The sequence below is a fragment of the Cetorhinus maximus genome, chromosome 6 (genome assembly GCF_964194155.1).
Source record: "Cetorhinus maximus chromosome 6, sCetMax3.hap1.1, whole genome shotgun sequence".
NCBI classification, from domain to species: Eukaryota; Metazoa; Chordata; class Chondrichthyes; order Lamniformes; family Cetorhinidae; genus Cetorhinus; species Cetorhinus maximus.
In genome coordinates, this window is record NC_135884.1 from 49,441,334 (window position 1) to 49,467,668 (window position 26,335).

Here is a 26,335-nt window from a genome sequence, read left to right on the forward strand (position 1 = left end):
CCATGAGACTTCATGGGATCCAGAGTCGATGTTGAGGACTCCCAGGGCAACTCCCTCCTGACTGTATACCACTGTGCTGCCACCTCTGCTGGGTCTGTCCTGCCTGTGGGACAAGACATACCCAGGGATGGCGATGGTAATGTGACAGCTAATGATCTGGATATTGTGTCCTATGTAACAGAAGGTAGATTTCCATTTAAAGGTATCACTTCTCTCCATTATTTACCTGATTGGAATGAGTATAGAACTGAACCTGGACTATATTACAGTTGTTCCTGTTACTTATTTATGCAGAAAACTCTCACAGCAAACCTCTTCTCTATCCTTTTTCACTTAAGGCTTGAATACTTTTTTTAGTAGATTATTTAATGTTCAGTGTCAAAAGGTACTACTTTGGTTTGGTCCAGTTTACCCACTAAAGTACAAGCAACATTATAAGCATTTTTCTAATCAGATTGGCCACAATTATCTGATGATAAGGCAATTGCCCATGATTGCTACAGATAAAATACAAAATTGCTTTAATGATGCATTCACTCTGCAGTTACTGGACTGAATTCAGTTCCAGCCAGGCAGAATTCTATTCACATTATTAGACTGCTGCCTGCCACTTTAGCTGCACTGTGTAAGTGAGACTTTATGTATGCCTGGATACATGTAAGCACAGAGCTGTTTCCCAGAAGTTAGATATGCCAGTGTTTAGAGGGTGGGGAGGGGCATACGCTTGCTCTTTAAACATTTAAATTAAGGTCAATGGTCCCCCGTGCACCTTGCAGATCAAGTGTGACACTGAATTGGGTTAATGCTCATGCAATGTCAACCTGAAGGTTACTGCCTCAAGGGAGCTTCATTTCACTTCTCATCAGTGTCATGTTGGACCCTGACTCTAGATTAGTCAGTTTAGTATCATGATGAGCCTGAATTCACTTTACACCAATATTTACACCTGCAGTTTTAACATACCCTAGGCAAAATATGTCAGCATATTTGAACAGAAAAATGGTGTTACATATACATTTTGCATTTTAATCATTCAAACAAAAGCATGAAATGTTGAACTTTGTAGATTTTTGATGAGATTATTTTTTATAAAATTGTTATTTTGCAGATTACAGTGGTGTGAAGATTGGACTTTTTTCTTTTAAGTCATATGCACTCTGAATTTGACCTGGAGTGTATAAAGTTTTCAAGGTAGATTTCATACAATATGTATCAACTTGGTCTGCTTAATTATCAGATAGCCAAAGGTTTTTATTCTACAGCTTCCAAAAAGTCCAATCTTTAATCAAATATTTTTAAGTAGAACTGATGTATGTTATTGTAATTGAGATTATAACCATGTCTGTACAGTGCAAATCCTGCTACATGGCCTCTGTGTGCTTTCAACATGAGTAAGAATCCACATTTATAATAAATGTGCTCTGTGGGACCTTAACAGCTAATGAAAAGGATGAGCGAATTATACTCTAGAGAATATTTAACATCAGCACATTATGAAATATTAAATCTGGATAGAGTTGACTCCTCCCTGCCTTTGCAATAGTGTACATGATGACGAATAATGTAATCTTAGTAAATGGGCAACAAGGTGAAATGGCAAATAGATATTTATTTCTGAGAATCGTTATGTCAATAAAAGGTTGAGAATATACAATTACTGAGATGCGACCATCAAGAACTGTCAAGACATAATTATGCCTATTTTAATTATTCTAATGTTTGAGATTGTTATGATGTATACTATATATACTTTACCTTTAAGTGTAAAACTGAAATTTTGTTCAGAATGTGATTAGTTGTTGTTTCCAAAAGTTCAGCCTTTTTTATTTGATTCTTTAGTGAAGCAATGAATGTTAAGATATTCATCAGTGTTTCCCAGGTATTATATTTGCTTTGCCAAAGAAAAACCAAGTTCATTATGAACAAGCCCTTTGTTAACATTGACTTCAAAGAAAAATTCTTAAAAATAGAAGCTGATGATGGGTAAATTCAGCTACCAGACTGAGTCTGACTGTGTGATAGAACTGAATTAATCTGTACTAAACAGCAGAAACAGAAGTAAATGCATCAATTTTATTGTTATTCAATCCCTTAAATATTGGTTGCATTTTGCACTTAAATTGCTTCAGTGCAAAGAGTATTTTTCAGATGAGGTCAGCCATTTTGGACTGGAGAACAGAGCCACAAAAAATGAATTTCTCACTGTAACCTTGCTGTCAGGGGTGAAAAGAAAGATCTAGACAAAAGGACTTCCTGCAAAATGGAAAAATTATGTTAAAAAAAATTGGAAATCAGATGCTGAGAAACTTGTTTGGAGGACCAAAGTAAAAGACGCTCTTAGAATCTTGCTCTTAGATTTTCTATATTAACAATAATTTGCCCCTTTGTATTTTTCTAAATTAAGATTACAATTAACTTGCCGCTTGTACATTAATGTTGAGTTTTTTTTTCGGATGTGCATTTAAATCAGAGACAATACATTTCAAACATCAGGCCCAGGTCTTATTTTAGAGTGCAATGAAGTGAAGGTCCACCCCCTCACCCCACCCCACGATTGTTATTTTACGTGGCGTTTACACGACCATATTGAATTTCCTGCATATTTAAACCCACAGATATATGCAACCTGGATGGAAAGCAAATACACTGCCTACGTGAATGAATTACTTAGGTGCAATGGCATGGAGTTTCTGCTTGCGATGCAAACAGTAAAATCTGCCCAGAATGCACTGGACATTGTGCCAGTTTTGCTGAGATGAAGTTACATGCAAGTTTCCATGCAAACTTATTAGCATAAGTCTAAAATCTCCCAGGAACCAAAGCAACCAAACAATAAAAATAGGCATTCTCTAGCATCACAGTAGTGTGGGATTGCAAGGGGACGACCGATTTAATACTCTTGGTCTTATTTTTAAAAGAAATTTACTTCACTTGTCTCCTTTGATCTGTTGGCTTTACGTAAAACCTTTGAATATAGCAAAATAAAAACAGAATTACCTGGAAAAACTCAGCAAGTCTGGCAGCATCGGCGGAGAATAAATCAGTCAACGTTTCGAGCCCTCATGGCCCTTCGGCAGAACTGAAGCATAGTTTCAACAAGGGAGAAATATAAATTGGTTTAAGGTGGGTGGGGAGGAAGAGACACATTGAGGGTGTGGTGTGAGCAGATAATCAAAAGATGTCAGAGACAAAAGGGTCAAAGAGGTGTTGAAGGTGGTGGTCTTTGTCTGAGAAAAGTGCTAATTAAGAATGGAAGACAGGATATTCAAAGTACAGCTCTAGTGGGGGTGGGGTGGAAAGACTAAAGGTTTTAGTTTTAGATTTAAAAATAATGGAAATAGGTGGGGAAAGAAGAATCTATATAAATTATTGAAAAAAAAGGCGGGTGGGGGGGGAAAAGAAACGGGGTGGGGATGGGGGGAGGGGGAGTTTAAGATCTAAAGTTGTTGAATTCAATATTCAGCCCAGAAGGCTGTAAAGTGCCTAGTCGGAAGATGAGGTGCTGTTCCTCCAGTTTGCGTTGGGCTTCACTGGAACAATGCAGCAAGCCAAGGACAGACATGTGGGCAAGAGAACAGGGTGGAGTGTTAAAATGGCAAGCGACAGGGAGGTTTGGGTCTTTCTTGCGGACAGACCGCAGGTGTTCCGCAAAACGGTCGCCCAGTTTAGTCAATTGAAGTTACATGGGTGTGTCCTGTTAAACTGTGACTGACTGAATTTAGATTAAATTTAATTGAATTTAAAGTAATCGCAAGGAGCAGCAAGAGAGGAAACAAGCCGGTCAGGCTTCAATTGATTGCTGGACTCTGCAGGTACAGTAAAGGTGATTAATACGAGAGCCTCTGCGCTTGAGAATCTGAGCGCAATGCGTTAAGAACCCTAGAATGGGGGCAACCAGCATAACCTTATCATTCTGACCTGAAGGCATGGTCAGTTGTGTGGGCAGGAGCTGCTTTGGGTAATAGGTCTTCTGAACCAGTGTAAAAGATGCAGTTGGGCAATCTTTAGTATTATTTCATTGGATTACACCGAGTTTCTGCGGAATCGGAGCAGAAAATAGGTGAAAACTGCAGGCCCAAATGTATAGATCTCATCCCTCTTTTATGACCGCCTGTTGATCTGTCTTGCCAACAAGCATCTCTTCCCATAAAACTGGTCTCACGGCCAACTTACAAATGCGAGTTGTTTTAATAATGCAACGATTTAAAATTCTATTCCCTGCTCTCATAATTGTTCCACGGCCTCTCCCTTCCCTATCTATGCAATCTCTTCCAGTCCCACGATCCTCCGAGATATCTGTGTGGCTCCAATTCTACCCTTTTGAGCAGCTCCGACTTGAATAACTGCATGATTGGTGGGCCCTGCCTTTAACTGCTCAGCCTCCGAGCTTTGGAATTCTCCCCCTAAACCATTCTGCTTCTACCTGTTTCCTCCTTTATAAACACTCCTTTAAGCCTCTCTCTGACGAAGCTTTTGGCCATCTTCCCTAGTGTCTCATGTGGCTCCGACTCAAAGTTTGTTTGTGACGTTTTACCACGTTAAAAGCCTTATATAAAATACAAGTTGTTGTTGCATGATGAATTAAATTACACTAACTCCATTGTTTCTTCAGATCGTGATAATTTAGCTGCTGTGGGTTTTAGTGCTTTACATGCTCACTTAGCAATCATCGGGTCTGAATATCTAATTAATACCATAGCCTGTTAGGGTCAAAAAAAAAAGGAAAGGTGGGATTCGCTTCCAAGCTTGCCGGGCGGAAATCTTTCGGAGCTTCTCTGTATGGACTTCTGTGAAGCCTGCCTTCTGACAGGATCAGAGCTACAGCGAACGTGTCCATAGGGGGTGCATGTGTATTAACTACATGACAGGAAACCTCAAGCAGAGGAGAGTCACAGCTGCTTCCAAGCTGGCATCGAATAGGCTGCTTTGGTCCAATTGTTTGTGTCAGAGCTACCAGAATATTTATCTTCCACTCTTCTTTCATTTGTTTCTAATATTGCTTTTATAGTATCTGCTGTAAAACCTAAACAAAAAGCACAGGTGTTTCGACGCAATAATGTAAAATGGATTCTTTGATGCATCATGCTTTTGTACTCTGAGAGTACAATGTAAAACGTGCATCGGATTTAACACAAGGTGGGCAGTGATCACGATGTATTTCGAAAGTCTTAATTCCACCCCACCCGCACCCCCTTTTCCCCCGAATCGAAGATGAGCAAGACAGTAGCGACATTCTGTCTGCAATTAAGGTGTTAATTCTTGTCACCGTACAATGCATGTTTGTTGTCCTGTGTGTGTTTGTATTTATTGAATCACTATGGAAAATGTGCAGCAGAAATTGAAATTTCCAGGAGCAATCTTTCATCTCTGCAGTCCACAGATGGGTGATATACTGTATAATGTACCCAAAAGAACAAATCCTCCAGGTTATTAATGAAATCAACAACAACAAAAAAAAGGATTTCCTATTCCCACCGATGTATAATGGACTCTGCTAACATCTTTCTGGGCATGGTTTATGCTTGGAATAGCTGCAAAATAAATGCAGGAGACAACAGACTGTCATCTCTTTGTGTTTATCAACTCTGCTCAGAGCCAGTCACTCCGGGGTACCGTATAGAGGAAACAGCACGAAAGAGCGACCCTGCTTCGCCAGGGGGTGTTGAGGGAGGGGAGGGTGGGGGATGATATTCTTGTACAGTGCAGCAGGGAACTTGCGCAGTTGGGCTGAAAGGACTGGATTTTTCTTCATGCAGGAGAGAGCTCGGAGCCCGGGCTGGCCAGATGGCGGGGTCAGGGATTTTATCAGTTGAAAACAAAGGGATTGGGATTTTTTTAAGCCTGGAAAAAAAGCTGCCACCTTCTTCTCTTCTGCGCAGTCTCACTCTAACCCTAAAGTCATTCTATTACCACTCACCGGAAGTTCAGCTCCCTGCCATGACTGGGAAAGAAGAGGTATTAGTATTTATTATGATTTTCACCTAGTGTTACCTTCTGGAGAGTGTGTGTGTGTATGTGTGTGCGTGTTTGTGTGTATTGTGGTTTAACCGTTACTTGTTTGGTAAACACGGTGCAAGGGGCTGCTATTGCTGCTGATGGGGGTTTGAGAGAGCAGATCGATTCAGTTAAACAAATGATTCCTGTTCCTATTTCAGAAATGATTGGTCTTCAGGGTGGATGAAGAGAAACAGAAAAAAACCCACAGCCATTTGGTTAAGGAAGTCCCCTGGGCCACGGTGCTTACAATGAAGATGAAAAGGAACTTTGTTATTTGCCTGCTCTGCCCTTTCCGATGGAAATGGAAAGATTGAGCTGCTGAACAGGGAGGATCGAGGCTGTCAGCTTCATAGATGGCGAACGCCAGTGAGCTCGAAGAGACCAACAGTTCTCTTCAAAATTACGCCATCACCGCCTCCGCCGTCAAACTGGCTTCTCTGGGATTGATCATCTGCATCAGCCTGACCGGGAACCTCCTGCTCTCCTTCCTCATCTTCAAAGAGCCGAGCCTGCACCGGGCTCCCTATTACTTCCTCCTGGACCTGTGCCTGGCCGACATTGTCCGCTCGCTCCTCTGTTTCCCCTTTGTCATGATCTCCATCAGCAGCGGCTCGGCGTGGACCTACAGCCTGCTCAGCTGCAAGATCATCGCCTTCGCCGCCGTCCTCTTCTGCTTCCACGCCGCCTTCATGATGTTCTGCATCAGCATCACCAGGTACATGGCCATCGCCCACCACCGCTTCTACTCCAAGAGGATGACCGTGTGGACTTGCGTGGCGGTCATCTGCATGGTGTGGACCCTCTCGGTGGCCATGGCCTTTCCGCCCGTCTTCGACGTGGGCACCTACAAATTCATCCGGGAGGAGGAGCAGTGCATCTTCGAGCACCGCTACGTGAAGGCGAACGACACCCTGGGCTTCATGCTGATGCTGGCGGTCATCATCGCCGCCACACACATGGTCTACGTCAAGCTCATCTTCTTCGTCTACGACCACCGCAAGATGAAACCCGCCCAGCTGATCCCGGCCATCAGCCAAAACTGGACGTTTCACGGCCCCGGGGCCACGGGCCAAGCGGCCGCCAACTGGATCGCTGGCTTCGGCAGAGGACCAACTCCCCCCACCCTGGTAGGCATCAGGCAGACCACCCACAACCAGAACAAGAGACTCCTCGTCTTAGATGAATTCAAGATGGAAAAGAGAATAGGGAGGATGTTCTACATCATCACCGTCCTCTTTCTGCTGCTCTGGTCCCCTTACATTGTCGCATGCTACCTGCGGGTCTTTGTCAAAGCCAGTACCATCCCACAGGTCTACCTGACCGCTGCAGTGTGGATGACATTTGCCCAGGCGGGGGTCAACCCCATTTTATGCTTTATCTTCAACAAAGAGCTGAGGATTTGCTTCAGAACCCACTTCCCTTGTTTTCAAAGCACACAGACGCCCAGGGAAGCTTACTGCGTTATTTAAAGACAGTTGAAGAGCAGGAACACATCACCTTTTCTTTACACAGCTTGAAAACCCACACACGCGCACCACACCAAAATCCAACTTAATCTTCATAATGTACATGCAGGCGTTTGGCGGATTAACCTTGGTCACAGGACAGTCAAATCCAATGGTTTCTGTTTACATTGAAGAAATGGGAGACGCTGAGTGGAATGCTTTTGAGGACAAATTAATCCCTCTGGAATACGAATTAATCGAGGCCACTTTATATTGGGATCTCTAACGTCATCGCCGCGTTGGCCCCAATTTGATAGAAGGACTATTGAGTGCTCGAAAACGTATTGATCAGGGAATTCAAACATGAATAAGCACTTTCCCCAATCTCAGTGTCGTTTTACAATAAATTAATTTAATGTTTGTTCGCTAGCTGCGCTGTTCTTTACACTGGGCAGTGAATTATTTACCAATATTCATGAAGATGAAACGGAACTGGAATGTAAAAAATGTACAAATCATAATTTCAGTGACACCTTCCTCCCCCTCCAATTTAAGAACTTTGTATGACCCTACCCTCTCTTTTGATATTTTCTTAGCTTGTTTCTCTGCGTTGTAATATATTGGAGAAATGTTTTGATCTTTAAACGTTACTTTTTGCAATTTCATATCTTAATGTACATTTTACAAACTTGTCTTTGAAAACTAATGTCAATTTTACATTACTTTCTCTAGTTGAATGTAAATAACAGTCTAATGGTTTAGTGTTAGCTGTAGTTATTGTCATACACAATGAACAACTTAGTAAATTATACTGTATTCATAATTTGATTGATTCAAGATGGTAGCTTTTATTCCTCTTGTACATTTCCACTGTTTTTACTCAAAAATAAATTTATTGAGCAGAAGAACAGTTTTTCTCTCCACAGTGAGAAATTAAATTAATGGGATCTCAGTTTAAATGTACTTTGGGGTGCATTTTAGTAAAGATTACATTTGGTAAAGGTTACAACTGATGTAATTTAAGCAGAAAAAAAGAAGCTGAGAACCCAATTTTCTGCCTTGATCCATAAGGAATGACAACCATGAATAAACAAGCCAATTCTAGAAAGAAAGGAGCCATATCCAAGGAAGTATGTCAAGCATCAGATAGGAAAGGACAGATTTATTTCACCTTTTAAATTGCGGCTTTCTTATTGTCAGTCATGGTTTAGTGGAATGGCTCAGGGGCAGATTGGATAACTCCTGTTCCTATATCCTTTTCAAATGGCATAGAAACTGGCAAAGTTGGTGAAATGTAACTTAAACTCTATGAAATGGCTCACTAGTTTCAAACTATTATGCAAGAAATGACAGCCAAAAATGTCTACATAGATCAGGTAAATGTTACCAGAATACAGTTACTTTGTTTAGCCTGTTGCTGAGATTGTAATACAAATGCTTTACTGGACTAATGTCTTGGATCAACATATTACTAATACTCCAACACATGGTACAACAGACATTGAAATAAGTGTGCTGTATTTAATTAGGCTATGCAACCTACTAAACTGCAGTGTAACTTATTCTGGAATGATACAACTTCTTCCCATAAGTTAGAACAATTCATCATTTGCTTTTGTTAATGTGAAAATGAAAGAGAACATTTTTAAAATGAAAACTATAATTCTTTATTTGGCATGTTGGAACCCTGTCACAAAGTTGAAACAAAATAAAGGTTATGAAAATAAATTGTAAATATACTGGAGGCCTTTTATTACCCATCCAATTTGCTAGCTAGGTTTTGACTATAAAGTGGGTTGAAACAATGTGATGGTTTATAAAAGTCAAATAAATAAATGGCATAACAAAAATAAATTTAAAAAAGGCCAAGAAAGAAATATTAAGTAGGTAATTAAATGAGAAAAATCAGGATTGTAGAAATATTACAAACCATGTAATTTAATAAAAGGGTGAAAGTGAAAAGCTATTAGATGTGTTTGAATACCAAATTAAGATTAATTGTGACAAAATAAGGTGCTTGAATCTAATACCTATGAAGTAAATTGGTCTTAGTGTGGTAGAAACTTTGATACAATGAAATCTATCCGAAGGAATAATTAATAGTTTAGTGTTTTTGGAATTCTATAATTTGAGTATGGTCACATATGCATGGTAATTAGCAAGTTCTGTTGCACTACAACGTAAATCGACCAACACAGATTCTACTTCAGGCATCAAAGATTTTATAGACTCAGCCTGAAACTGAAGAAATGAGAGAATCCTAATTAATGATTGTGGATTTTTTTGTCCTGAATGAGGAAGTCTACAGATCCCATGAGTGAGTTATAAATGTATTCCTCCCAAATGGGATTAAAATTGTATTCCACATTTATCCATTGAGTAACCTATTTATACCATTTAAAGTAGAAAGTAAAGAAATCCTTTTAATTAGGACTATTAGCATCATGTAGGACATTTTAATATTTCCCATGGTCACAGTGAACAGCTTTCACCTTTCTCAAAGTTGTTTGATAACTAGACTGAGAATGCACTAAAAAGATTTAAAGGATGGGCTTAGTGATCTGAAAATTCAACAGCCTTGGGTAATTGGACATTTCAGAATATCAGTGGTTTAAACATTAAGGCAAAAATAAAAATGACAGATATCATTGGTGACTATAGAACAGAACCTCCAGTGTCATGATGGATTCTGCTCAATAACGAATTTTACATTTTCTGATCTGCATTTGCAAAAGCATTTATGTGCTTTTCCTTGCAGAGGGTATCAGTAAACCTAATGCTAAATGTACAAATCATTTCAGCCCAATAGTGACTAATATTTCAAGAATTTATAAATTCTGACTGAAAGTGAGTTTTACTTTTCTAGGGACTGGGCAGTGCTGTGGGTTAAAGCATTATTCTTTCATCAAAATTAATCCAACCCAGACTGGAAGTCTTCCATCTTTGGTAACTGCAGTGGTTCTATGTGAAGTGATTGTGTTCCTAACTGTGGGGGTGGTGCACTCATGAATATAAAACTGTCAATATTATTTAGCATTAGTTGGTTACCTCCAACCTCACTCAGAAAGGCCCCAAGGCTGCTGGTATAGAAATAGAGAAAAAAATATTTTGTAAGAAGAAAATGATGGTCAGTAAACCTATAACCCTTACAAGGTATATTATCTAAAGAAAAAGAACCAGATGAAGTCATATCTCCTTCACCTTAACTTCTCATCAAAGAACCATCTGGACATTCATTGTTTTCATCTAAAGCATTATCAGTTATCTAAATTTAGCTATCTTAAATCATTTTGCATCAACCAGATAGAATTATATTAACCATTACGTAATAAATAATCCTTCTCCAGTGCAGCACCAAATGAATTAAGTTAACCTTTTTTTGTCAAATTATTAAAGAAGTCAGACAACAAAGTTATGAACTACCATTTCTTCTTTAACACATTACCACAATTGATAATATTTTAGTACACAAGGTACCACATAGATGCAATTAACTGAATTTTGTAAAGACAATCAGGTGTATCAAAGTAATTCAGCATCAGCTGGGTTTTATTAATTGCAAGCTGATATTAAACACAATGTTCAAGATTGACATAAAGCCAACAAGGTTAGTGTTGATTAAATGCTTGGCTGACAAATTAGCAGCTTTGAATAACAAACCTACTGGATGTATTGAAAGTCCAGTTAATTCAGTTTATTGTTGATAAGATTGCAACTTTAACAATGATTATTTGATGTCATACAACCTCATCCTTCCATTTTGGCTTAGCACAGCCGATTGTGTCACCTTTTTCTGGAATGTTCACATTGGCTGCCTGGGAAATCAAAGCAGTGCACCTCCACCTCTAATCTCTGACCGCTCAGTGAAATAAAAAGACTCTGAGAAATAAACCATCTGAAACAACCTTTTTTGATTTCCTTCTCTCATTTGGGCTTATAAGCCCCATCTTTTATACCTTTCATTTTCACAAAAGTAAAATTTTCTTGCTTTTCTTTGCTAACCTAGATTGTAAGGATTAACTTTTAGCTGTCAACTACATTAAACAGATGTCTGTTTAGAACCAATTTTAACCATAAAACAAAAGCAGACACGCGAGCTGGTTGGTGGCTCCCTATAAATTCTCAGATTTCCATCACAAGAAAACCAAATGTCAGATAAAAGTGACATTTTTCAGGGTCAATCCCAACATATGTTACCTTTAAGCTTGTAGCCTTAACAATTTAGGTCCACAACCACTCATTGTGAAATGTATTTTTCTTCAATCATCACTTTTTTTTGTTTTCCTGGGTTTCAGCAGAATTGTTGAAAACTCTATTTTACAGGGGCTTCCTTACAATATTAGTTCAAGATGCTTATCTAAATTTTAGTTTTAAGGCACAATGTTAGGTTGTTAGGAGTTGAGTGATTGTGTGTCTAACCCACAGAATCTATAATATGTAATGTAAACTGTAATATGAAATATGGAATTGGTGTTTGAAACAAAATCCAGCTTTCTAACTGGACATTTTCAATAACTCCAGAAGAAATGATAATATTGTCTTTGTGCCTATATTATTGCCTAAATTCAATAGAATGGCCAAAGTGACAGTGGGAGTGTGGGAGCCTCAGTGGGTAATTGTGATCCTGAAAAATTGTACTGTTTATTTCCTACTTCGGTCCAATAATATGCACTGCACAAACTATTTATCTTTCTCAATTTATATAAGCAAAGCTAGATTCACCAATTTGTATGTTTTAGTGTTAAATTTTGATAGATAATTCTCTTTAACAGTTTAGATATTTAATTTGACCATTCAAATTGAATAAAACAAGAAAGGAAGCACCACAATCATTTTTCAGTTAGACATGCCACAGAGTCTAAGTAATCTGTCTTCATAATGTGCAATTGAAGAATTTTAAGTAAGTATGGCTGCACCACTGTGTTAAATGCAAGCAGTTTCTTACATAAAACCCAGCTTTCTGGTTACATTTATTGCGATTCCACTTATAAAATCGTCAAGAAGTATTTGTGCTTCTACACAGAATATTGATCAGTCTTTACTTTGTCCTTTGGATGAGGTGTTAAACCAAGGCCCTTCTGGTGGACATAAAAGATTCCATGACATTATGTTGAAGAAGAGCATGGAAATTCTTCCAAGTGTCCTGGTCAATAAACATCCCTCAACCAACATCACTGAAACAGATTATCTTGTAATTATTGTATTGCTGTTTATGTCATGCTTGTGAATCTTGCAAATTAGCCGCTGCCTTTCTTCCAACAGTGACTACACTTCAAAAGTACTTTGTTGACTGTAAAGTGCTTTGTTACATCTTGAGGTCATGAAAGGCAATACATAAATTCAAGTCTTTTCACTGTTGTTCATCCAGTGATCATACAAATATAGTCTTCTCATGCCAGAATCATCAGTAAACATAACATACCAGACCGAATGAAATGTATCAATGTAATATCATTAATCTTCTCTCTCAATCTCCAAAGTTTTTCCTGCTCTTTTGTATAGAACTTTATTTTCATTCTACTGTACATACTTAGGTTAAAAGTGGAACTTAATAATGCCACAACTTACACGGCCTATTTGAGAATCACATGATGGAAGTCATTCAATTGGTATTGTGTTAGTGCAGCATATGTGAGTGTGCATATATATGCTTAGAACATTCTGGTACAAGTCCTGCTTCTTATGAACAAATTTAAGAATTTCAAGATTTTTAATTGTTTTTGCACAATGGAGTAGGAGACAAAACTGGTATTTAACACACTTGATGTTTCTCCTTTTATTTTAGTTGTGCATTTCAGGTAAAGTGCAAGTAGGTCAGCTACAGGCATTAACTCCTGAATCACATCTTCAAACATGCACTGTACATTGGGAGAATACCAGCCTACATCTTCAGTGCTGACGTGCTAAATGAGGAACATGTTTGCGTGGTGCACTCGGATCTGCTGGGAGTAGACTGAATTTGCCACAACTCATTTATCTTGTGTCATGTATCAGCCTTTGCTGATTTGTGACCATCATCCCTGAGCTTGAATCAAATTAGGTCTTCAGAGATCCAGTCTTGTCACTTTCACAGTAATTTATTATAGGCAATGTGAATTGCCTAATATAATTGTAATTGGGCTATTTTATTCAGGGCAATCTTTTTGAAAGCAACACCATGTTAGCTGCTCTGTATTTACTGAATTATCTGCAGTGAACTCAATAGACTGAAGCATATTTTTCAATGGCAATTTTCTAAATCTCAAATGATTGAAGTTGGTTCAGAAATTAAATTATTGAACAGTAATGTTTGGAATAGTTGCACTCTCGAACCATGAAATAGACCAAAGTGTGAGTACTTTTTTCCTGATATATTTTTATTTTGTTCTAAAACAATTAAATATTAAAAATATAAGTAATAATGATGTTTAAAAACACCAATATAAACCATGTGATCGGGTACCAAAAGTACAGAACAAATCATTTAGCTTTCTTTGTCTTTTTGGGCCAATTAGGTGCATACCATGGCCTTTCTATGAGTTGCATATAAAGACTGATTTTATGAATGCCGGCTCTTGCTAACTTTCTATTCTCTCTGTGCAGAAGTCCAGGCTCACTCCATGCTATCCTGCTCCAAATCATTCTTTTCTCAGATATCAGATGTATGCGACCTCATTATTTCCTCGGTCTTTCCTTCCTCCAAGAATTTTCAAAGTATAAATACTAGTTGTCAGCTGCATCTTCTCAAATTAACTATTCTATTGTATTCTGTAGCAACCTCTGATTATCTTTCTACCTAGAGCTAGTGAATCCATTTCAACTGGCCATTCTGTTTTTACCTAACAGCAAACCAGTTTTGTACAAGGGAACATACCTTTTTACTTAAAATATCTTAATTTTGTGCCGATTCAAAATAGGCTGTTAACAGTTGCGTGGTTAACAAAAAGTTGTGTTCAAGATGCAACATTCCAAATATGATTTTATCTAGCTTCAACAAAATAAAACTAAAACCGGGCAATTTTCACTCCCCCCACCCCCCCCACTCCAAAATGGATGGGTTTGGTGCGGATCAGAAGTAAAATATTAAAAATCTCAAATCTGACCATAACCCTTCTCCAACCTGCCCGCTTCCGTTATCAATGAGGCGGGACAACCAGTGAGCAACCAAGGTACTGTACCCCCAGGAGATTGGTTGGTCCTTTAAATACTTTAATGAGGATGCTTCAGATTTAATCACCATTTTAAATTTCACACTGGTCGGCTTGGTTTCCCTGTCCTCAGTAAACGCTGTTCCGCCTACCTGTTGGATCCAGATTACCCGCTGCCCACCTCTGCACGATCGAACGCCAGCCACTGTCATGATCTTCCACCTACCGGACCCTTACGATCTCTCTCCCCCACCCAACGACACCTCTGACCTTACCACCGTGCCCCTTTCCCAACCACATTACCGACACCTCGGATTTACCCAGCCTCCACTCCATCCCCCTCCCTCTGGCGTCCCACCGATATCTCTGATCCCCTTCCCGATGTCGCCTGCCCCCACCCACCCGCTGTCTCCACCCCTGATGTCTGTGACTTCCCCTAAGTATCCTGCACCCGCTCTCTCTGACCCGCCTGACTCCTGGATGCCTCCGTCTCTGCAGTGTCGCCAGCTCCCTGATATTCCCATCCCTCCCCCAATGTCTCCAGTCCTGATATATTTGACACATCCCCTGCCCCCAATGTCTTTGGCCCCCTGGCATTGCCGATATCTCTGACTATATGATGTCATCGGCTCTCCAGGGACTCTTGCTCTCCAAGGTCATCATGGTGACTCTGGCTGTCCGATATCTCCCGCTGCCCACGTCACCAGCTCAGCACAATATCTCTGGACACCCCCCCAGCCAATATCTCCGACCTAATGACCCACCATCTTCCTCTCTCCTCCCAGCTCCCCAGTTGTGACCTGGTGCCAAAGGCCTTCCCACCCAACAAACAGCCAGCTTCTCAGTTTTGTGAGACAAAAGAAAATATTAATCATGCCCTGTCTTTAACATTTGGCAGGGGCTGAAGAAAACCTGTTCTTCTGGGTTTCCCAGTGCAAAACAGAACTCTCACTTCTTCCTGGCCTCCAAGTTAATATCCAGACTAAATAGTCGTTCTGAAGAGTAGCGGATACTCCTGGACCCAAACCCAGCAGGATTCAGTGTTCAGGAAAGAAGAAAAATCTAGAAGAAAAGGAAAACAATGGCTCTGCTCTATTCTGACTTTTTTTTGTTTGCTAAACTGTTTAAAATAACACTTCCTCCCTTTCAAGTAAACAGTAGGTTCTGAGATTCATTGCAAAATTGCATGGAGGCAAAGAAACTGAATGGATGAAATCATTTACTGAAACCTTGTTATTGAAAGGGTAACATCATTTGCTGATGAACAGTTAAGCAGGTTTCATTTCTGGGGAGCGCTCCTCTAAAAAGGTTGCTGGATGACTGTCAGACTGGCAGCAAGGAAAAGTTTGTCCTGCTCCAGGTATTATACATTTGCAATATGATTTTTCAATTTGCATCATATTTAAATATATATATTTAGGTGAATGCCTACCATGAGGAGGGTGTCAGTGCTATGGATCAAAACCCTCTCTGAACTTCAAGCACTCTCAAATCAGGTAGTGAACAGACTAGATTCAGAGCATAGCTCCCTCCATCCTGCCTCACTAATATGGTTTAATCCAACTCTTAAGGAAAGCAATCCTTATATAATAGCATTCATTTTTGCTCTTCCCACAGTAGCCCAACAAAGAAAACACATAAACACTTGCATAAGGGTCATGGGGACTCGAAACGTCAACTCTTTTCTTCTCCACCGATGCTGCCAGACCTGCTGAGTTTTTCCAGGTAATTCTGTTTTTGTTTTGCATTTATATATTGCCTTTCAAGACTTCAGCACCTCTCAAAATGCTTTTCATCACATGAAACACTCTTGTAATGTAGGAAAGGGCGGAAGCTAAATTACATATAGCAAGGCCCCAGAAACAGCAATATGATAATAACCAGGTAATCTCTTACATTTTAGTAATGTTGTTTGAAAGATAGGTATTGGCCAGGACACTGAGGTGAACTACCCTGTTCTTTTGCAAAATAGTGTCAACGAAAACTGCTAGTTTGAGGTGGAAGAATCCTGTGCTAGCTTACTACATCACACATTTCTGTTAGTTTCTTACTTATACATTGACAATTTCCAAAGAATATTATATCACTGATGGCATCCTCCTTTATATACAAATATATTAACATATTTTCTTCCAGTTCTTTTCTCACCAGTTTAACTGCCCTTTCGTATTTTGAAGCTATTGACCATTATTGGGCAAAGGCTGTAGGCCCCTTCAGAATACTCTACCCTAGGGTCATTCTTTGAATATTACAAGATGTCCAACATCCGCAGCCCAAATTCCAGCAGGAAGAGAAGGGAGGCAACCAGGACCAGGAGCTCTCTTGTTTTCCTTATTCTCTTTCCTTCCTCTTCCTTCATGCAGTGCTGTGGAGGCTAATCATTACACTGCACCCACCAGCTCACCTGAGATCAGCTGAATATACACCATACAATGTATAATAAGCCTACCCTGAAGACTGCAGCAATTGTCTCCAGTTTGTGTGCATAGTACTCCACAGTTAAAGCTAGTTGGATTGAATGGGTTTTTAAAATTTGTCACTTACATTGTTCTAATGCTTAAAACATATAAGAATAGCTTTGGTTAAATACGCTTCATTATAATGGATCAGAGTGTTTGCTTTGCACTACTGAGGAGTCATATTCTCTGTGGAATAGGGCCCTATATCTATGTTTCCATGGAATTAAAAAAAAAATAATTCACAGGATTTGGGTGTCACTGGCTAGGCCAGTATTTATGCCCATCCCTAATTGCCCTTGAGATGGTTGTGATGAGCTTCTTTCTTGAACCATTGCAGTCTGTGTGATGCAGGTACCTCCAGTATTGATTTTGGCCAAGCGACAATGAAGGAAAGATGTCCCATTCAGGATTGTGTGTGATTTGGAGGGGAGCTTGCAGGTGGTGTTGTTCCATTGTGTCTGCTGCCTTCGTTCTTTTAGCTGGCAGAGGATATCCTGGATGGCATTGAGCTTATTAAGTGTTGGTGAAGGTGCACTCATCCGGGCAAGTGGAACATATTCCCACCTACCCTGACTTGTGCCTTGTAGATGGTGGAAAAGTTTTGGGGAGTCAGGAAGTGCATTACTCGCCACAGAATAAACAACCTCTGACCTGCTCTTGTAGTCACTGTACTTATATGGCAGGTCTAGTTAAGTTTCTGGTCAAATGGTGATTCCATGGATGTTGATGGTGGGAAATTCAATAGTAATACCATTGAACATCGAAAGGAGGTGGTTTGGTTTGCTCTTGTTGGAGATGGTCATTGTCAGGGAGTTGTGTGGCATGAATGTCATTTGCCACTTAACTGCCAAAGCCTGGATGCTGTTAAGGTCTTGCTGAAAGTGGCACCGTTGTTTCATTATCTAAGGAATTCCAAAAGGAATTTAACACTGTGCCATCATATGCGAATGTACCTTCTTCTGACCTTATGATAGGGGGAAGATTATTGGTAAAGTAACTGAAGATGGTTGGGCCTAGGAAATTATCCTGAGGAACTCCTGCAGCAATGTCCTAAGGGTGAGGTGGCATCCAACAACCGCAACCATCTACCTTTGTGATAGGTATGACTGCAGCCAATGGCGAGATTTCCTCCTGATTCCTATTGACTTCATTTTAACTTGAGCTCCTTGATCCACACTTTGTTAAATGCTGCCTTGATGTCAAGGGCAGTCACTCTCCCCTCACCTCTGGAATTCAACTCTTTTGTTTACTTTTGGACCAAGGTTGTAATGAGGGTTTGGAGCCAAGTGAACTGGGTGGAATCCAAATTAAGCATCACTGAGCAGGTTATGATGATTGAATGCCACTTGATGATACTGTCAACGACACGCTCCATCATTTTGCTAATGATTGAGAGTAGGCTAAAGGGGCAATAATTGGCCAGATTGAATTTTTTCTGCTTTTTTTAAACAGGGCATACTTGGACAATTATCCACTTTGTTAGGTATTTGTTAATGTTGCAGATATACTGGAACAGCGAAGCTAGAGGTACAGCTAGTTCTGGAGCATATATCATCATTACTAGAACAGGGATGGTTTGGGGGACCCATTTCCTCAGCTGTGCTTAGCTTGCTCAGCCATTTCTTGATATTATGTGGAATGAATCAAATTGGCTGATGGTGGGGACCTCAGTAGGAGGCTGAGATTGATCAGCCACTTGGCACTTCTGGCTGAAGGTGGCTGTGACTGCTTTAGCCTTGTCTTTTGCATATGGAAAAAGGATGTTAGAAAAAAATTAAAAATGAGAGCTTTGCAATCTTGAGTCAGACATTCCACAAACTCTTTTCACTGGTACTACTGTTGCTTTCTGAAGTGTTGAGCAATAGTGGAATATTGCTAAATAAAAACAACATTTTTGTCAAAGCTTTTCGTCTCGTCAGGACAATTCGCAAAATACCAATGTCAGAGGAAACAACATATTTATACTGTATGAGAAGAGAGTGCTGATTGGTTGGCAAGTGGACTCTGATTGATAGAGGCATTGCCATGGAGAATGCACCAGTGGATGGTGATTGACAGTTAAATGCCAAGCATTGTTTGAAATTTAAACCAGGCAGCTTAATACTGATTGGTCAAGACATTGCCCTGGGGAATGAACCAGCGAATGGTTGTCACATATTTTGTTTATTTGACTTGGAGGGGAACTTGTAGGTAATGTTGTTCCCATGCATTTTGTTGCCCTTGTCCTTCTAGATGGCAGAGGCCACACGTTTGGAAGGTGCTGTCGAAGGAGCCTTGGTGAGTTGCTACAGTGCACCTTGTAGATGGTACACACAGCTGCCATTGCGAATCAGTAGTGGGAGGAATGCATGTTTAAAGTGGTGGAGGGGTACCAATAAAGTGAGCTGCTTTGGTGTCAAGCTGCTTGAGTGTTGTTGGAGCTGCACTCATCCAGGCAAGCAGGAAGTATTTGTTCACACTTCTGACATGTGCCTTTTAGATGACGGGCACCCTTTGGGGATTCAGGAGGTAAGTTCTGGAACACAAGTCTTCAGTACTATTGCTGGAATGTTGTCAGGGCCCATAGCCTTTGCAGTGTCCAGTGCTTTTAGCCATTTCTTGATACCATGTGGAGTAAATTGAATTAGCTGAAGACTCACATCTGTGATGCTGGGGATCTCTAGAAGAGGCTGAGATGGATCATCCATCCGGCACTTCTGGCTGTAGATGATTGCAAATTCTTCAGCCTTGACTTTTGCACTGATGTGCTGGGCTCCCCCATCATTGATGATGGGGATATTTGTGCAGCCTTCTCATCCTGTTAGTTGTTTAATTGCACACCACCATTCACGAATGGATGTGGCAGGACAATTCGCAAAATCTGACCTGTTTGTTGTGGGATCGCTTAGCTCTGTCTGTTGCATGCTGCTTCCACTGTTTGGCATGCAAGTAGTCTTGTGTTAAAGCTTCACCAGGTTTACACCACATTTTTAGGTATGCCTGGTGATGCTCCTGGCATGCCTACCTGCACTCTTTATTGAACCAGGGTTGATCCCACGGCTCGATGGTAATGGTAGAGTGGGGGATATGCCAGGCCATGAGGTTAGAGATTATATTTGAGTACAATTCTGCTGCAGCTGATGGCCCACAGTGCCTCATGGATGCCTAGTTTTTAGCTGCTAGACCTATTTGAAATGTATCTCGTCTAGCACAGTGGTAGTACCTCACAACATGATGGAGGGTATCTTTAATGTGAAGGTGGGACTTTGTCTCCACAATGACTGTGCATTGGTCACTTCTCCCAATACTATAAGGAACAGATGGATCTGTGACAGGTAGTTTGGTGAGGACAAGGTCAAGTAGGTTTTCCTGCTTGTTGGTTCTCTCACCACTGCCGCAGGCCCAGTCTAGCAGTTATGTCCTTCAGGGTTTGGCCATCTTGATCTGTAATGGTGATACTGAGCCACTCTTGGTGATGGACATTGAAGTTCCCTACCCAGAGTACATTCTGTGCACTTGCTACCCTTAGTGCTTCTTCCAATTGGTGTTCAACATGGAGGAGTACTGATTCATCAGCTGAGGATGGGGGTGGGTGGGTGGTGGGTGATGGCAGAGGTACGTGGTTATTAGCAGGAGGTTTCCTCGCCCATGTTTGATCTGATGCAATGAGATTTCATGGGGTCCAGAGTCAGTGTTGAGGATAACTCCCTCCCATGCCATTGTGTCAGGCTGTTGCTTGACTTGCCTGTGGGTCAGCTCCCCCAATCTTGGCACAAGCTCCCACATATTAATTAGGATGACATTGCAGGGTCAACAGGATTAGGCTTGCCATTGTTGTTTCCGGTGCCTAGGTCAATTCTGGGTGGTCCATCTGGTTTTATTCCTTTTAGGCCACGTAATGTTTTTTGATACAACTGCATGGCTTGCTGGGCCATGTCAGAGGGCAATTAAGAATCAACCACATTTCTGTGGGTCTGGAGTCACATGCAGATTTGCCCAGAAGGGCATTAGTGAACCAGATGTGTTTTACAATAATCGACACTGGTTTTGTGGTCACCATTACTGAGGTAAGCTTTCAATTCCAGATTTATTAATTGAATTTAAATTCCACCAGCTGCCATGGTGGGATTTTAACCTGTGCGCCCAGAGCATTGGCCTGGGCCTCTGGATTACTAGTCCAGTGATGTTACCACTGGGCCACTGCCTCCCCTGGTTCTCCAGGTTTCCACTCAAACCAACCAGTTTCTCTTCATTTCTATTGAATTTTATATTCTTGTACTTGAATTGTCACCAGACTTTGACAAACTATTTACAAACGAAACTGATAAATGATATCTAACATGAACCCACAATGTGCCACTTTATGAAATTCAGAAAGCCACACGTTAGGTAGCATAAATTAGTCCATATTTTCACACTTTAATTAACACACTATAATGAGCAGAAACACTTTGAAATGCACTGGAAGGGCAAATTTATAGCAATGCAAGTGCTAGACAACAGCGTAAACTGTTGTGAGCGTGTGGGTGTCAGTGGATTAAGATACAGTTTTCTAGTATTGACATCTATTATTATATTCGCATGCACATTTTTGATAAGTATGCACTTGTTGTTTGATATGGCAACTGAAAAATATTACCATCCAAAAATAAGCTACAAAATATTGCAAATGTAAATATGCAAGCCTGAAAAGAAATGAAGGAAAGTTACATTTTTAAAGAAGCATTAGCATTAACCAATTATGCTACTAAACTAATAGCTTAAACAGGAAGTGAACACATTAGACCATCTTATGATGCTGGGGAGGGGAGAAAGCAGACATAGAATAGGGATTGTGGGAAGAGTTAGTGGAGGTGTTCAAACGGGAAATCATTTACTTCTTTAAAGGTCAGACAAATGAAGCCAGGCAGAGATAAGCGCTATGATGGCTGAAGCCTCTCCCACAAATGGTAAACTGGGGGAATGGGAAACCACAAAGTAGCCCTCTGTGGTCAGCTGCATTCTTGAATCACTGCAGTCCATGTGGTGTAGGGAGGGAGTTCTAGGATTTTGATCCAGCGTCAGTGAAGGAACGGTGATACATTTCCAAGTCAGGATGGTGAGTGGCGTGGAGGCGAACTTCCAGGTGGTGGTGTTCCCATGTAATTGCTGCCCTTATCCTTCTAGATGGTAGAAGTCATGGGTTTGGAAGGTGCTGCCTGAGGAGCCTTGGTGAGTTGTGGAGTAGGACTAGAGAGTTTGCAGAGGTAGGGAGGAGCAAAATTGTTAGAAATTAGAAATATGCTCAGAATGAACATATATTTAGTAGTCAGCCTGAAATAAATAAAGGAATAGCTTAGTGTTGTAAGTTTGGTTTGTACTGAAAATTGCTTAGGGTTTCATTTCTCTAGTAACAAACCAATGGAATTATTATTCTTAGGTGATTACAGCTGTAGCTAATCCCCAAAGGGGCCATGGTTAGATGAGGCCTCTGCAATTATGAGAGAGCAACAGAGTAGACACTTAAAACAAATAACGACAAAACTGTGTCAGGATTTTCAGTTAACCTTGTTTAATTAAGATGCTTGCTGAAATGTGAAAGTTAATTCATTTGTGAAAGTAGAATGGAAGTTACTTTAATGAACAACCCTATGGTACAATAGCTTGATAAGGAATTATACCGTTTAGACTGGATAGCCATTACGTACAGGTCATTAACAGGCCTTATGAACAGCATAAATAAACAATTACAGGCCAATACAAACAATGGAGCCCCTGAAAGTTAGTCGAAGGTCAGTGATGAGATGGAAGGGAGTTACTAAACCAGTCATGGGGAACAGCCTAGGCTGAGATAAGGAATGAATGATGTATAGGCCTGATTGATCCAGGACAGAAGGTATGTGCGAAGGTTTACTGAAGCTCATAGCAGGTGGATAACATTAAAGATGGTTTCACCCCATCATTTAGACAGGGAACTCGACATCCATGCCTGGATGAATGCAGCTCCAACAACACTCCAGAAGCTTGACACCATCCAGGACAAGGCAGCCCACTTGATTGGCATCACATCCACAAACATTCACTCCCTCCAGCATCAATGCAGAGAGGCAGCCATGTATACCATCTACAAAACGCACAGCAGGAACTCACCAAGGCTCCTTAGACAGCACCTTCCAAACCCACAACACTACCATCTAAAAGGAGAAGGGCAGCAGACATATGGGAACACCACCACCTGGAAGTTCCAATCAAAGCCACTCAACATCCTGACTGGAAATATGCCGCTGTTCCTTCACTGTTGCTGGGTCAAAATCCTGGAACTCCCTCCCTAACAGCACTGTGGGTGTACCTACACCACATGGACTGCAGTGATTCAAGAAGGCAGCTCACCACCACCTTCTCAAAGGCAATTAGAGATGGGCAATTAATGCTGGCCCAGCCAGCGATGCCCACTTCCCATGAATGAATTTTTAAAAATTACTGTGTATTTTGTAATAAAGTAAATCTTTTACAGGGCAATAAGTTCTGTCAATAATCCTTCCAGGTCCACCTGTGAAGAAGTGTATGAAGTATGGGACTTAAGGCCTCTGTGCAATAGACAGTCGGAAGAAACCCTGATGGGTAGATTCATGCTAACACTCTTAAGTAATTTGAGAAGTCTTGAAGATGTGAAACACCAAGGAGAAAAGAGGAAGAAGAAGAAAAAAGCTGTTTGTGTATGCTAGCCATCTTTCCTGACCTGGACCAGTTCTTGCTACTTGCCCTGTCGTATGTTTTTGCTGTATAACTGATGTGTTTTATCCGATCTTAAACTGATTAAGCTCAGCATTCCCACCATACTGATTGCAATTGATTGATCAAAAACAAATTGGAAAGATTAAAATACTACAAAACCTTGGAGGAATTGGTAGATAAGGACAAATATTTTGAATTCAATGTGTGGTTGGATGGTGATCCAGCAAAAAAATAACAAAATTAGGGACAATGTTTGAGTAAGTTAATTTGAGATGTGATGCAGGCAGCTTAGTTTAGGATAAGTTGAAATATATTTAGAGATGGAAATAGACAACCTTGATAGACCAAATGTGGAGTTTAAAGCTCATGTCAACAGATTGCATACTGATAGGTTTAGCTGGGGAAAGGGAGAGAATCAGAAGTTAGGGTTTAGAGTTTTTGGTGTGAACTGATGTCAGGATCTGCAAAAATCAACATGTGCATAAAGAATAGGAGAAGCTGAGGAACGAACCTTTGGCGATGCCAGAGATAATGTGCAGGTGTGGGAGAGGAAGTCATTGCAGGAGGTGTGTTGGCTGCATTGATATGGGTAATAATGGACACCCTCTCATACAAAACAACTGCCATGTTAAGACTTCAAATGGGGGGTCCAATATTGGGCTGTATCATGTTCCTACAAATTTGTGCTTCACTTTGTGCACCAGTTCCAAACTGTGGGTTACAACTCCAATTGGACTCGCAGAAACAACAAATGGGATCAAGTGCTCCCGCTCCTACCAGACTGCACCCTGTACCAGCACTGAGGCCCAGGCAGCATCTGGCCCTGCCCTTGTCTTGCTTGTTTCTTGGTCTCTTTCTCTGGGCCATTGGCTCTTGTCTGTGGCCACTTCACTTGAGTCTTAATACCCAGCCCTGACCACGAACTTAGTGGTAACGCCTCCGCTGATGAGCTGTGACCTGTCTGAGTCCAGCCTCATCACTCTATGCTGCAGAACAACCTGGGCTCTAACATCAGCCACTGGAAAATCTTAAATGCAGTTTCATTTCCACTGCTTGCTAGCTGAGGTCCATGGGCTGGAGCAGCTTAGGTGAAGCAATGGACTGGTGAATACATAAAATAATAAATTCTTTACAAAGTATTTTAAAAGCACAGATTGTCATATTTACATGATGTATTTTTGTTTACCTATAATACACTAACTTTAATAATTATTGACTGAACATTACTGTAGTAGCTTGAAGGAGGAATGGGTTTAGTGCAGATAAACTTAACTTTATTAACGACGCATGTTATGATGCTTGGCAACATCTTTGTATCAGAAGCCCCTCCATGGCTTTTGATCCCTGGTTGTTTGACAGGATGGAGGGACAATTAATCCAATTACTATATTTCCTCCCCGCTCCTTATATGTTTACTACAACAATGTGTCTAAAAACTAACTAAACATTTGTAATCTCTCTTGTCTTTATCTTCCCTTTTAAACAAAGAACAGAATATATAATTCTTTTTTTAAAAAACAAGCCTAAATCCAGGAGATTTGGGGTAGACTGACCAAACTCCAAGTGATCGCTAGGGGATTATTCTGCCCCTTAGTGCTCTTGGCAAGCACTTCTAGGCTATGACTACAAACTAAGTCTCTGAGGTGCAGTGTGGCAATGGTCAAAGTGATGCAGCCCTTCTGACGGACATTCCAGAACAGGAACAACAGGGTCTTGAGCTGCACAAAAAGATGTGTCACTGGAACTGGGTGGTTCTGTATTCAACAGCTCATTGGATGTGTCAGGAATAGCAGTTGTAGGGTGACCACACACTAAAGGGGCTGGCAGCGAAACGTCAATCACAGATTGATTTTGCCTTTGTTGAGATTTTTGTCTTGCTCGAATGTGATCCACGTGTTTGCGCACTACTTTGTTTTCAACTTGAGCTCAAAATGACAATGGACCAGTTTCTGAAACGATGGCTCCTGGAGCCAGCATGGTCCACTTCCAAAGTTACGCATGTACACAGGGCCGCCTACATTGAACGTACGAGCACCGCTGTGTAGGTCATGGTTCAGTTTCTGAGTGGCTTGTTTCTGTCTCACCTTCTCCTCCAAATTTGGAAACACCAAATCCAGACACATGTACAAATGGTGCTTCATCGGCAGCTCTGACGGCATAGAGCCCGTGATGTTGTGCGGTAACTCAGAAGGAATCTGGAAAGACGAGACTCCAAAGTACCTCCAGACAACTTCTTCATATTGGCTTTAAACGTCTGGACAGCTCTTTCGGTGAGACCATTTGATGAAGGATGGCAGGGAGCAGTCTTTATGTTCTGTATGCTGTTCAGGTCTGTGTACCTCTGAAATTCTACCCTGGGAAAGCTCTTCCATTGTCAGAGACAATAATCTTAGGCAAAGCATGTACACTAAAGGAATGATGCAGCTTCTCGATGAGTAACAGGAACATGGTGCCTAGAAACGGTCCCACACAGTCAACATGCAGTCTGACCCAAGGGCCAGGCCATTCCCATGGGTGAAGAGGAGCTGAAACAGGTAGTTTCTGGTGTTGCTGGCAAAGGGAACAGTGCTTAACCATGTTCTCGACATCATTACCTATTCCTGGCCACCAGACA

At 40.8% G+C, this 26,335-nt stretch overlaps 1 protein-coding gene across 1 annotated transcript; it reads left to right on the forward strand.

Annotated features, from left to right (window-relative positions):
• Positions 1-5,849: 5,849 nt before the first annotated feature.
• gpr27 (G protein-coupled receptor 27) lies at positions 5,850-9,156 on the forward strand. Its single transcript, XM_078542922.1, has 2 exons — positions 5,850-5,955; positions 6,156-9,156. The coding sequence occupies exon 2, from the start codon at positions 6,351-6,353 to the stop codon at positions 7,464-7,466; it is 1,116 nt and encodes a 371-aa protein (XP_078399048.1). The 5' UTR covers positions 5,850-5,955; positions 6,156-6,350; the 3' UTR covers positions 7,467-9,156.
• Positions 9,157-26,335: the final 17,179 nt, after the last annotated feature.